Source organism: Phodopus roborovskii, unplaced genomic scaffold, assembly GCF_943737965.1.
Source record: "Phodopus roborovskii unplaced genomic scaffold, PHOROB, whole genome shotgun sequence".
Lineage (NCBI taxonomy): Eukaryota > Metazoa > Chordata > Mammalia > Rodentia > Cricetidae > Phodopus > Phodopus roborovskii.
The window spans coordinates 19,349,557-19,363,765 of record NW_026126459.1 but is presented as its reverse complement, the minus strand read 5'-3'; the positions used below and the strand labels follow the sequence as shown (position 1 = coordinate 19,363,765).

General features: G+C 44.3%; 1 protein-coding gene across 1 annotated transcript in view; it reads right to left on the bottom strand.

The window, feature by feature from the left end:
* Positions 1 to 14,209, bottom strand: part of Ano6 (anoctamin 6) — a 173,474-nt gene that overhangs the window by 129,134 nt on the left and 30,131 nt on the right. Inside the window, exon 2 of the mRNA XM_051189739.1 lies at positions 7,295 to 7,357. Coding sequence (XP_051045696.1) covers positions 7,295 to 7,357 — 63 coding nt within the window. The remainder of the gene's footprint in view (positions 1 to 7,294; positions 7,358 to 14,209) is intronic.

The window sequence follows — 14,209 nt, the reverse complement described above, 5'->3', positions numbered from 1 at the left end:
TCGCACGCCTAATAAACAGAGATCAAAGCATGTAGCAACAAGAGCCTTGACCTACCAGGACATAAACCAAGGAGGACAGAGGACATGGGGACATGTGCGTGAATGACAGAGAACACACAGGCAAGCAGTAATTAGCTTAGTCACTGGAGAAGCGCCGTCCTAAAAGGGGAAGGGCCAGGGGCCCTTCTTCTAGAAGAGGAGACAAAAAATAGGGCAGGATGGCTAAGGCAAATTCCATTAAAAATCAGTCTGTCCGTCCCCCCCCCCACCCCCCGCCCCTTTCCTGCATACTCCATGGTGGTGGGGGATGGGACAGAAAGCCTCTACCCCAGTCCCACTAAACCTATGACTGTTTCCTCAGCGAGGATCCATGCACTGGTTCTAAGTCCAACTCAGAATGGAGATCCACACAGAAAAGACAATTAACACAGAAGCTGTCAATGTGGAAGCTCCAAGACTTCTCCCCAGCCCCCCCCCCCCACTGCTTCTGTTTTCTCACAGAAAGCTAACATTCCTGTGGGGGGGGGAGGGGGCAGAGCAGTCAGTGCTAAGGACTGAACACAGAGCCTGCACAAGTGCCCTGGCCACGTCTACAGTCCACCTCCACCCCTCCCTTTGTTTTTCTCTTCTCATAGGAGAAAAAAAATTCATAAATAGCTGGAGTCAAGAATAATAAAGACCTAAAAATATCAATATCAAGGCTTCCTAAAAACAGACCATCCAGACAAGTCACTGTGAAGGAAGCCTGGAATTGCAGGAGGAATCTGCAAAATTCCTTAGATAAAAGCGCTGGGGGGGGGGAGGATGGGATGGGGGGGTTGTGGTGTGTGTAACAGGGAGAGGGATTAATACATCGTCAGACTGATCACCTGAGACAAATACATCCACGAAATAACAAAAGACATTACCAAAAAGAAAAACATTGGAGGACAAAAAAGAAAGGAAGGAAGGAAGGAAGGAAATGAACCTCAAATTGTAGCAGAAATTAAAAATTAAAATTTCTCTAGCAGGCTTGAGAGATCCAATTCAGGGAATGTTCATTAAGCTGACCAAGAGATCAAAGAGGCACTGTGCAAAGTGTGTGGGGGACTAGGGTGGTGGCAATATCAGAAGACAGAAGTATTCATGACCAGAGAAACTAGAGAAAAAAAAATCTGGACATATAGGACATTTTTCTTTTCCTAGAATCAAAGGCTACTTTGCTCCCAGAACTAAACTTTCTTCTTGAAAGGAAAGACAAGGCTTGGTGGTGCACACCTGTAATCCCAGCACTTGGGAGGCAGGCAGATCTCTGAAAGTTCAAGGCCAGCATGGGCTACATCAGTGGCTGTCAACCTATGGGTGTGATCCCTTTGGGGGTTGAATATCAATCATCCTGCATATCAGATATTTACATTATAATTCATAATAGGAGAAAAATTACAGTTATGAATTAGCAATGAAAATAATTTTAAGGGGGGTGTGTGTGTGACCACAACATGAGGAACTGTATTAACGGGTGACATCCTTAGGAAGGTTGAGAATTCTACACAGTGAGTTCCAAATCAACCAAGCGCATTTAAGAAAAGAAAATAAATGAAGGAAGGAGAGGGCTTGCCAGAATGAAAGGAACTGCTAATTCCCCATGTATTCACAAAAATTTCTAAGTTAGGATTCAAAAAGAAAAGCTCACAAAATTCCAGGGGGAAGATTTTCACACAAAAATTCAAGGTCGGGATCTGATGTGTGTCACTTTCCAAGAAATAGCTCAAGAAACAGGAATGAAGAAGGTATCCAAACTCTGAAAGCTGATGGCTTCCACCCTGAATGTCTACACTTAGCTAAGGCATTACCCTAAGATCCAGGAGGATGAAGGCATTTTCAGACATACGTCTCTCACCTCTGGAATCCCCACATTCCTGAGGCACTGGAAATGTGTTCAGGAAACACTAAACCAACCATAAGACAACACATAGCAGGGTCTTCGTACAAGACAGAGACTAAAGGAGTTGGTGGGATGGTGCTAACGGGGTACCATTCATTCTCATCCAAGAGGAGCAGGTGGTTTCTGAGGCTTTTCCTCTAATGATGACCCTGACGGATTCCTGTGTGACTGGCTATACTGAAAGATTTACAAGTGTAAAGACATTATGGTTTAATTATTTATAACTATATCAAAAATTAAGGATAAAAATCCAATATTGGTCATGTAATCTAATCTTGAGGGAAAACATAAACCAAACTATGTTAAACATCTCATCTGTGGAGAAGATTCCACAGTTGCAATAAAGTAAACACTGAATATTGATCTCACCCAAATTACAGTACAATCACAATATGATTACAATTGGCAAAATGAGAACAGAGAAACAAGGGGCAAGGAGATATGAAAGCAAACTAAATACTGGCACCGAAGGAGAATGCCTAAAACTGAAAAACAGATAAATTACAATTTTAATGTATTGATTAGAAATATACTGCAGGGAGATGACTACAAGAAACAGTTCAAGTGGAAGACACTGGTCGCTAGGAACATGGAATGGGAGACAGGGCCACTTTCACAACAAACCTTAGGAATTATTTAATTTACCACTTGTGCAAGCATAAGGCTAACTTTGTAAGTCTTTTTCATTTTTTTTTTTTTTTTTCTGTTTCTCTTCTTAAAAGGGAGAGACCAAGGAGATAGATCTGCAGTTAGGAGTATTTGCTGTTCTTGCAGAGGACCCATTAGGATTTGCAGCACCTACATGGTGGCTCACAATGCCTCTAATTCTAGTTCCAGGAAAATCTGATGCCCTCTTCTGACCTCCATGGGATCCTGCACGCGCACGTGCACACACACGTACACACACACACACACACACACACACACGAAATAATAGACAAATGGGTTTTCACAAAAAAGAAGAGGAAGACATGTAGTTCAGTTGCAGAGCACTTGACTAACAGACATACACTCTGGGATGAATCACCAAGACAAAGAACCTATGTTCTTGTTAAACATCTCATGATATCCAGCACCTAAATATGAGCATGCAAAAGATGCGTCAATGCACAAATCATAAAATATCGGTTTTTGGGGGGGGGGCTTTAATTATGCAACCAAAGTCTGGAGTAAGTACCTCTAAAGTAACTTACACTGCTTAGTGATAAGAAGGAAATAAGCAGGTTGCTGTGACAGATAATACTACAGACAACTATTTGGGGTGAGTGGTGAGAGGAGAGTCCCAGAGGAATGACATCTGAGACCTGAGAGGATGGGACAGACATTGACTGAAAAGGAAAGCTTTGGGGAAAGAGGGGAAGTGGATGACATGGCAGCAGAAAAGGGTTTGGTATGCTGAAGACAATGCCTTGTCGTCAACCACCAAGACTAAAAGAACACAATGGAGAAAGCATTCATCCTCATGTCAGACACCTCATGATATCCAGCCAAGGTGACCCCAAAGGAAGGCAGAGATGAAGGGCTCAGCAACCAACTGAGGTGAAGGAAGAATCCAGAGTGAATCCAATGAAACTCACACTGCCAAGCAATAACAGCAGGGCATGACAGCATCATAGAGCACTCTGATGCAAGAGTGGGAGTCACACCCCAGTCAGTAAACCACTGCTGGGCGCAGGTGACAAGGCTGACCCACGTGGAGACGGAGGGGACAAACACAAGAGGGAGAACTCACATACTGGAGGGAATAGACAACAAGAGAGGCCATGGCTGGTTCCCACCCAGTACATGTAGATAACATTTCAATTCTAGAAACAGGGAGAGAGTAACACCATCCATAGATGGGAAAAGTACCAGAAGAGCAGGATGGGTGAGACGTGAAGCAAATTTAGACTTCATTCTTGGAGACGGAGCCCAAATGACACCAGAAAAAAAGTTGACTTTCTGATATCTTACAGTGAAGGAATTGCTAGGAGAGGACCAAAGAATGGATACAGGAGCTGGGAAGGCAAGTTGGGAAGTAGTTACAAGAAGGAAGTGAGCTGTGCGCAGAATTCCGGTGAAGTAACATCCCAGAGCTAGGGAAACAGTACATTTTAGGAAGGTGACACACCAGATAAGCCTGAATGCCACACAAATACCTATGTGACTCACTATGCAGGAACCGGAACCTCACCACATTCCTCATCTCATCTAGAAGTGTGTTCAGATGGCCCAAGGGTCCAGAATATCGATCCTCAGCTCAGTTAGAATAAGGATGTCTCATCCCGCCCAGCTTAGTAAGAGATCTCCAGGAAGCAACCAGGAAAACCCTGTGACCCACCTAGGAACCCCAGAGGGTTGATGGACAAGCTTCCCAAACAGGAAGTGGACAGTGTCCCAGCAGAGAAACTGAGAACCGTTTTATAGGAATACTCTGTTTTTCTAACTCAGGGCCTGTGGGAAGGAAATAACTCAATGAAGCAGAAGCTAACACAGAGGGATTAAGTGAATTGCCCACAATCACACAGGTAGCACACTGTGGAGGCCAGATTCTCAAATCCAGGATCTCGGTGATGAAGCACAAATCACTCACCATTTTGCTCATCCTCTTCTTCCAAATCAAATGTATCTGAGACTCAGATCACAGATCTCTAAAGCTATGACTTTAGACCACAGGCGACCATTAGCTCTACCCTCTTAAGATTATGTAACTGGCAAAGAGTGAACACACTCACATAAGAGTCTTTACTGTGCACATACATCGTCAGTCAGGTTCATAACTGCGCACACCACCACGCCGCTGCATACTGGTACTTGGAACGCATTCCCCTTGAAGTCTTAAGTACTGTTTGACCAGCACCTGTACATTTTCTCTCCTCCAGCCCTGACAACCAGCCACCACTGTTCAGTCTCTGCTTCAATGAGTTTGACATTTTTAGATTCCACAAATAAGCAGCATTTGGCTTTGGTTTTTTTGTTTGTTTGTTTGTTTGTTTGTTTTTTGTTTTTTTGTTTTTTTTTGGTCTTATTTTACTTAACACAATGTCCTCTAGAGTCATGTATGGTATCACAATTGGCACAATTCCTTCTTTTTACAGTTAAATAATACTCAGTGTATACACACACACACACACACACACACACATAATTTCTTTATCCATTTATTATCAATAGACAGGTATCTCCAATTTGGGCTACTGTGACTAATGCTTCAACAGCCACAGAGACACAAATATTAATCTCATTTCCTTTGGTACATATAGAAACCGGACTATTTGATAGTGCAGAAGTTCTACTTTTAACATGTTCATAAAACAGCTTGACAATTTACATTCCCATTGACATGTATATCCATTCCCTTTTCTCCACACTTCACAAACAATTGTCTTCTCATTAACGTACCAATGCTTAATAATCCAAGAAGCTAATGCAGTGGTTCTCAACCTTCCTAACTCTGTGACCCTTTAATACAGTTCCTTATGTTGTGGTGACCCCACCCCAACTATAAAATGTTCCACTGTTATTTCATAACTACAATTTTGCTGCTGTTATGAATCATAATGTAACTATATGCTATGTGTTTTCTGTTGGTCTTAGGCCTCCCCTGTGAAAGGGCCATTTGACTCCCCACCACCCAGGGGTCTCCACCCACAGGTTGAGAAACACTGAGCTAAAGCAAGCACTCTTCTATCAGGACAGTACATTCTCACAGTTAATAAGCAGTCTTACTTGGAGACCTCAACACCAGGCCAAAGACACAGAACTTTGAAATCAGAAAGACTTGAGTTTAAATTCCAGCTCTGTTCCCTCATGAACAGGAGTGTAAGAGTATATGAGAGAGAGTGTGTGTGTGTGTGTGTGTGTGCGCGTGTGTGAGAGAGAGAGAGGACGAGAGAGAAAGAGGAAGTGTGTGTGTGTGTGTGTGTGTGTGTGTGTGGTGTGCGCGCGTGTGTGTTTACTAGTAAAACCTGAGTCCTAAATTTCAGGGCAGTTACAGAAGACAGAAGGTCAATAGTGGATCTAGATGGGAACATTGTGCCTTATAGGTTTAATACAAATTTCTTTCTTCCTTTTTATTTCTAGAAAATGTAAAACAACAACAACAAAAAAAAAAATCTGGCAGAAATTGCTCTTGAGATTTTTTTATTTTAAAAGTGATGAAAAATGCACTTTTTACAATATAGTAAAATCCCAATATGAAATGTTTTACAGTCTGGAAGTAGGTGTGGTGGCCCACACTTGTGATCTAGTCCTGAAGGGGTGGAGACAGGAAAATCAGGCATGTAGGGATATCTTGAGACATGGTTAATTCAAGGCCAACCTGCAACCGGAGAACCTGTTTCAGAACACAGGCAAACAGAAGCCCTTTGTGCTTATCTCCAGGTAAACCTGTTTTCTTTCTGCTAACACTTTTAGGAGTATTTGTTTTTGGAAGTGTTTCCCTGACATATAGGATTTGCTTCCACACACCCTGGCTGTGACAGTCCCTGCTAACAATGAACCTGTGAAATGTCTTAAGCAGATTTCAAAGTAGGTCTATGCACTTTGGCTTTTGTTCTTCAACACCTTAACATCCTGGGATCTACCCCCAATGCTGCCCAGCTTGCTGCCCTGGTTCCAAGAAAGTTCAAGTCTGAATCTTACACCTGTGACAATCGTTTCATGCATCACATTCACACTGAGCATCACAGCCACCTAAAGGCTAAGAGCCACAACTGGGAAACACAGGCACACTGAGCTGACAAAGATGTCCCAGTAAAAACCACAATTCTAAATACGTAGGATGACAGAAGAAAGCACTTTTTTTTTTTTTTTTTTTCATTTAAGAAAACTTGCATATCTGAAGCCAAAGAACTTAATTCAGCTCTTTGGCCCATGGCCTCTCACAGTTACATACTCAGCATGAACACAAAGATGACTTAAGCACGTTTCCATGAAATACTATTTTCATCGGACAACCTTCAATGTGCTGAGGGGGGTCACAGGCTCCCTTTCCTCACATCAGCACCCTGATGGCAGAAGGCTATTCAAAGCACCCTGAGCAACGTGCCAAGTCACCAAAATCTTTTCATTATATTGCCATTAACAGTCTTGCCAAACATTCCCTACCAGCCAAAAGGATCCTGACCCATAATGCAGTAGGCCACGGGAAATAAACTTAGCTGTCAGAGCTAGTATACAGAATCCGATCATTTTTAGCAATGCACATGGACTGACGGATTAACCAAAAGTTAGGGAGTTACAATTCAACAAGTGGTACCTAAGACCTAACACATACCATCAAGTACACAATGGACAACAACATTAGGGGCTGTTCTCTGGAACCGACCGCATGAGTGAGGGGAACCCTAATTAAAAGTGTCATTTCAAACACAACCAAGGGGATCTTACCCAGACCGGATGGTAGGAGAGAATGAGGAGCCAGAAAAGGTCTCCTGGAGTCAGGAACATCACCTGAAGGATGAGGAGGTATCAATAAATACAATAAACAAACATAAGGACTGGCATTGGGCAACAGAAACCAGAAGAGGCATCAGGCCTGAGTCCCAGGCCTGCCTTGGCAACAAAGGCCTGACCTTGACCAAGCCACTGTCCTGGATCTCGCTTTTCCTTGTCAGGACATGTTTAGGTTAGTCAGTCAGTTGGCCAGACTCTTGCTGCACACAGGAATTGCCTGGGGGCTTTTCAGAAGCCCATTGTCTCCTCCAGAAATGTGGTTACTTCAAAACCTCCAGGCACTGCCGATGTGTGGCCAGGCCTGAGTTTCACCTCAAACCCCAGGTGTCTTAACCTGGAGATAGATTAATTCCCCTAGTAACTTCTTAAAATCTCAGTGGAGACAGACAATTAAACCAGCACCTTAGGGTTGGCGATCAGGTCCCTGACATCTGAAAATTCCCAAGCTGGTGCTCAGCTCTATCCAAGGTTGGTGTAGACCTTGGTTTCCCATATGGGCAATGATGGATGGGAGAAGGAAGGGGGGAGAAGGAAGAGGGGAGAAGGAAGGGAAGAGAAGCCCCCCCCCTCCCTCATTGTCCTGTTAAATTAAAAAGGAAACACCAGAGACTGCTGGTGAGTTTGAAATGGGTTTACACACAGTAGCTGATTTCTGGTGTGTGTGTCCTTCACGTCAGTGCCTGACAGGTAGGAAAGTTCCAAACTGCTCTTGTTCTAAATTGAAAATCCGATGGCATGCTTTTCTAACAATGACTCCACAGTGTGTGCTCTGCAATCCTCGGGTAGAATTTGATTTGCATGATTGCCTGTAACATGAGCATTGCATTCCTCACTCCTGAGGTTACTTACATCCACTTATTAGGCACTGGTGAACCAAACAAACAGTAATTAGAAACCCTGCAGACAACCCTTTAAATCTATTGCTGAATTACACATTTCCTGTTCCCAGGCCCACACACACAACATGTCCCACAGCACCACAAAATCAGAGCCTCGGAAGAACCAATGCCATCAGGGAGACACATGCCACCTCAGGGCTTCCTTGGCTCTGCAAAGGGAGCCAAAGGCTGCTTTAGAAGAGGACTATTCTTTCCCAGCCCTTCTCACAGCTGGGTAAATATGACACTGGCCTTGTGTGTTTTAGAAGTTCCTGGGTGAAAATGAACTCTCCAGGGCCCTGGCAATGAGGAACACCTCTAAGACACAGCCTCTTTTTCCAGAAAGACCAAGAGCATCTGCATCATGGCACAGCTTATAAAATAATGGCTGATGACACCTAAGGGTGAAAGAGGCTAGGGTAGGAAACCCTGAACAAAGCACAGCACTGCTCCACCCTCAGCATCCAAGCAACATTGGTTGGGTTACAGGGTCTGCTAACCTCAAGAGCCGCCGGCCACCCTGGCCTGCACTGAGATCTTGGTGAGTGCTAAGACTGCTCACATTCCAGTACATAGCTGGCTCCTTGCCACCTTGCCAGAGGCTGGGGGCAGGCAGAAAGGAGTCACAGGCAACAGCCATTAAGAAAGTCTGTTCGACTTAACTGCAAGTGGGCACTCCTGCTAGTGACTCAGACAGACCCCTATTCCTGGGTAGGGCTGAGGGTTGAGATGACCTCAGTGGCCAAGGAAAACCCCTCCCTTCATAGCGTGGGCCTCTTCCAAGAGGTTGAAAGGTGCATACAGCCCTAAACAACAATAAACAGGAAACTGGCAAACAAAGCCTGTTTTCACCAAAAAACGTCTGGCCTACTCACTTTATTAAGTGGCTCTTTCCAGCTTAGGCTTTAAAGGGAATACAGCTCTCCACTTGGGTAGTTAGGAGTGGGAGTGGCCTGGAAATAACCTAAATGCCCACTAATAGCTGACCACACACACACACACACACACACACACACACACACACTGGAATGATAGATTGCTACATAGCATTTCAGACGAGTCAGCGCATGGATGCCTCCCTACAACACTAACACATGGAGAAAACCACATCCAGCCTCACTTGTCAGGCCAGGGCTAGGAGAGCGAAAGTTGTTTTTTCTTTACTATCAAAGCAGTTTTACTTATTTTTTCTTCTCCTTGTCCCTCTACCCCCTAAGAGCAGGCAGTACCATGGCAAAGTATTAATTTTGGTGTCTTCTTCATACTCATCTCCCCAAATGAAAACAAAACAATGTTAAAGAAACTGTGACTCCTCAGAACACTCATGTCCAAGCCCTAATGCTTGGTTTGGTTGGAGGGGACCATTTGGAGATGCAGCCTTTAAGGGAATGATTGTGTTACCTAACATGAGGCTGTTAGGGTGGAGCCTAATCAGACTGGTTCCTGAACAGAAGACTTCTGTCTGCAGGAGGAGATACCATGTGTGCGCACACTGAGGAAAACCATCTGGAGATACAGGGGGCAGCTGTGTGCAAGCAGGGAGACCTCCGGAGACCAGGGAAGCTGACACCTTGACCTAGGTTCTCCAGAACTGTGAGGAAATAAACATCTGAAAATAAACATCTGTTGCTCTCTGACCTGCTCTGGGATACTCTTAAGGCTGCCCTTGCAAATGAATACAACTGAAGAAAAAGAAGACTCAGCTAACTGCATGCGGAGCAGTGAACCCCTGGGACTCTTCAGTGGCTGCTCTGACTCCCACGGCCTCTTGTGACACATGAGCAAACTGACACTGTCAAACCCAGAATGCCCCAAATCTGTTCTAAGTTGCTTTTACATAAAAGTAACTGCACAGGCTAATGCCAGTGAGTTCTAAACAACTGAATTTAGTGGTTTTGGCTTTATACTTGAGAAAGCCATTTTCATGATGAAAACACCAATGCTTTCTAATTATGGATGGAACTGCCAACATTAAGAAAGAATACTGACAAGAAAAGATGAATCATTCCTTCCACTCTGAAATGAAAGGGCTTGATAACACAGTGAAAGGTTTTGAGATTTGAATTACCGGAAATTGTCTAGAATTTAAACCTGGGATTTTTTTTCCACCTGAACAACATTTGATTCAGGGCTTACAGCCTCAGACGAATCCCATGGCCTTTCTCTAATTCTTGCTGTCACAGCCCCTGGTCCTGTGAAGGGAAGATGATGGTACCATTTTTAACTCAGCAATGCTAACATCACATATGTGTGACACTGAAGATATCTAGGGCCTTGCCACATGTCAGGCAAGTCATGACCTACACGTCCACACTCCCCCCTTGTAAATATTGCCTTAAAAGGAAGATCAATTGTGTATTTTTAAAACATACACAAACTAGCACAAATATGCATGCTTGTTGTTGGAGCTACATCTTAACAACTGCACATTCTCTGTCAGCCATCACAAAATGAATATATCAGAAGCCTGTGTAGCAGCTCTGTTCTACAAAGTAAGACTTAATAATAAACTGTCCTGCTCAAGCCAGGGCAGGCCCCTGCATTCACTGTAAGATGTACTTGACTACTTTCCCAAGATAACAGAAGTTCTCCAATAAAGGAAAAGCTGAGATGCAGCGAACACCCCACGAGGACTTGCGTGTGGGCTGGGGACAAAGAGAATGAGGAACACACTCACTGCGTGACTCGTCCCTACTCCAGTCACCAGTCAGTACAGCTACATCTTTAACACAGAAAGAGACAGAGAGGACACCTATAGGCCCAGAGATTGGAGCAAGGAGGCAGGAGCGTGGCAACTTTGAGGCCAGCCAGAGCTACACAGTGAAACCCTGATGAAAACAAAAGGAAAAAAAAAAAAAAAACGACAAGAATTCCTTCAGGGAGAAAACAAAGGCTAAATATGAAATATGAGCAAAGATTTATATGAATAAACAGCTGACAAATATTACTATTTATGAAAGAGAAGAACTGATGCATGAGATTTGTGACAACCAAGGAATGATCTTGTAAATGAAACCTCAAGTCAAACTCTCCTGGCACCACTGCAGGACTCAAACTGGCCACTTCCTCCTGGATCCTAAGGTCCCATAGAACAAACACAGTATTTCTGAATGTTTTTAGTTTTACACTCACAGGTGTTTTACCTACATGTCTGTCTGTGTATCACAAGTGTGACAGGTACCCAACAAGGGTCAGAAGAGGGCATCAGACCGCTTGGAACTAGAGTAACAGACAGTTGTGAGCCACCATGTGGGTGCTGGGAACAAAACCCAGCTCTTCTACAAGAACACCCAGTGCCCTTAACTGCCAAGCCATCATTGCTCCAGCCCCCCAGACCCCGTATTTTGTTTACTACCTTAGTCACAAACTATGACAGTGAGCACAAAATAAATACCTGCTATGTGTTTGCAGATATAGTACATTATATGCGACAGACTATTGGCTACGTAATGTTGTTTGTGAGGTAATTTTTACAGATATAGAATGTAGATAATGAGAAGTTCCAGAAATGTATAAGGGTGATGGTTGCCTAAATGTATATGTTCAGTGCTATGGAAATTCGAAAATGGTTAAAATGAAAAAGTCTATGTACATATGATCACAATGAAAAAAATAAAATAAGCAGAAGGCATGGTTAGAGAGCAAGGAAGTGAGAAGGCAGGAGAGAATGCCTAGGACTGCAAACGCCCTTCTGAAGGGGCAGGGAGGCAGCTTGCCAAAGCATGTCCGGTGCTTCTGTTTGGGTGCGAATGTTAGGGCTGGGATGTTTGTTATTGTTTGGTTCTCTTTGCAGCTTTCCACCATTTCCAGTTTTTCTATAATTGCTCACACATTCAACGCTTGCAAATAAAAGGGGGTGTGACACAGCTGAGGTGGGAGATGAGGCCTTATCATCAGCCGGTTACATTCGGATCAAAGTTGATTCACCTTGCTGCCACCCTGATGGACTCTACACTGCCTATGGCTTTTTTGTGCTTGCCTCTCCCCGTGACAGTCCAAATATGTGCCATGTTACTTGAGACATTTATCTTTATTATAACGAAATTCTTTCCTTCCTTTTTTTTCCTTTTTCTCCACCCCTGAAAGCAAGCATTTCAGATCTGTTGTACCACTGAGCACGCCTCAGCGGGGCTGAGCAGTCTCAACAGACAGATTTGTTCAGGGCACACAAGTAACTGAGTGGATCACAAACAGCCACTCTCGGGAGACGGTGAATGTCTTCAGGAACCTGCGACACTTGTAGAGGTGACCTGAGGGAACACTGGAGTCACCATAGTTGTGGATGAATAGAAACATGACATTTAGAGTCACATAAACTCAGGCAGGCACTACACTGAAAGAACTGCCATCTATCAGGAACCACATTTGTCTTAGTGAGCCCCAAAAGGAATGCTTCCCCCTGAAAAGGACCAAGCCTGCTCCTAACAGACTACCAAGCCATACCATAAGCTTCCTTCTATTTCCTGTTAAAATGGAATGTCTAATCCACAAAGCTGTTAAATGTCACTATGCCAGAAGCATAGGAAACTATTCTACATACTTCCTAACTGACCCCAGTGAAGACCTTGTAATAAAGTTCACGAAAATTTTCCTATTCTTTGTTCCTCAATAACTGAAAAACATTCATCACTACAGCTCAGTGACCTCATACACCAGAAAAACCATCAAGACGCTTGCATTTCCTTTTTTGACAATCCTGTCTTTGGAATCTTGCATTCCTTTAACTCTTGTGGATCTTTAGAGCCCTCTGAAAGATCCCTCTAGGGTGTGTTGTTACCCTAGCAGGGCTGAAGACAGTGCCAGGCTAGCTCCTAAGCTTTAAACACACACACACACACACACACACACACACACACACACACACACGCACGCACGCACGCACGCACATACACACAAGAGACAAGACAACAAAACAATAAGACCCTCCATATCTGTTCCATGACCTTTGTAGAGGTCAGGAACTTGAAGGTACCCATATTGTTTAGTGAACAGATAGCATCAAAAGTTGCTTCAGATCAACACTGAACCAAACCCCTCCCATGGAAAGGCAGCTCCTATCTTTGCTAAAATCAGACTCCCTCCCTTAGAAGCACTCTTTGCCTTACTAAGCCAAGAATACCAGACTCTCCAGCTGTCAGGAACTTCCTTTGTGCTCAATAAACTATACAAACTGAACTCGCTACTTTCAGGCTGAAAGCTCAAGCTCCCTCTTTCAACAAACATGGACATCAGCAGTAAGCCACTCTGGCCTGATAGAAGAGAAACAACATCTGCCAAGTCCATCCTGGTCTAGAACAGAGATATGCAGACGGCAGAGATACGTCTGCACTGAGTGAGGAATCTGCCTGGGCAGGGTCCTAAAGGCCAGAGCGTTCAACATCTCTCAATGGGCTGCTGGGGATGAAGAAGTAGAACTACTGTGTCTGGGAGGTAGGTGCTGCTTCAGTCTTCAGTGCTGGAAAAAAAGCTGCCGCGGAGCCATGCTTGTAGTGCTGGCTTGCCTGCTCTCTTCAGAGCCACTGCAGAATAAAACTCGGGCACTTCCATTCTCTCTCAACCCCATGTTCCCTGCCCTAGAGAGCTGCCCCAGGAAGAACAGTGCAATGGTGGTTGGAGCGAATCAAAAGGCAACAACCAGCCTGTGAAGGATCTGAGAAAGGCATCTGGAGCCAGAATCCAGAGCATGCTATGGTCAGTCCCTGTGGGGTTCTAGCAGGTGAGGGTGCCTGCCAAGCTCATCTGGAGCCAAGGCATCCTCCAACCAAGTCTATGCTCTGCCCTGAAAAGTTTCCCCTCTGCCAGCACAGCGACCCAAATCAGACCAAATCAAATGGAAATAGAAAAAGTCCAAGTTTAATGAACAAAACAGTCCTGGATGATTTTCTGTCCCCTCACGGGCCGCCAAGCCAGAAAGGAGATGGGAAAGAGACCCAAAAACCAGGTGGGGGGGGCAGTTTAAATACCCCATAGG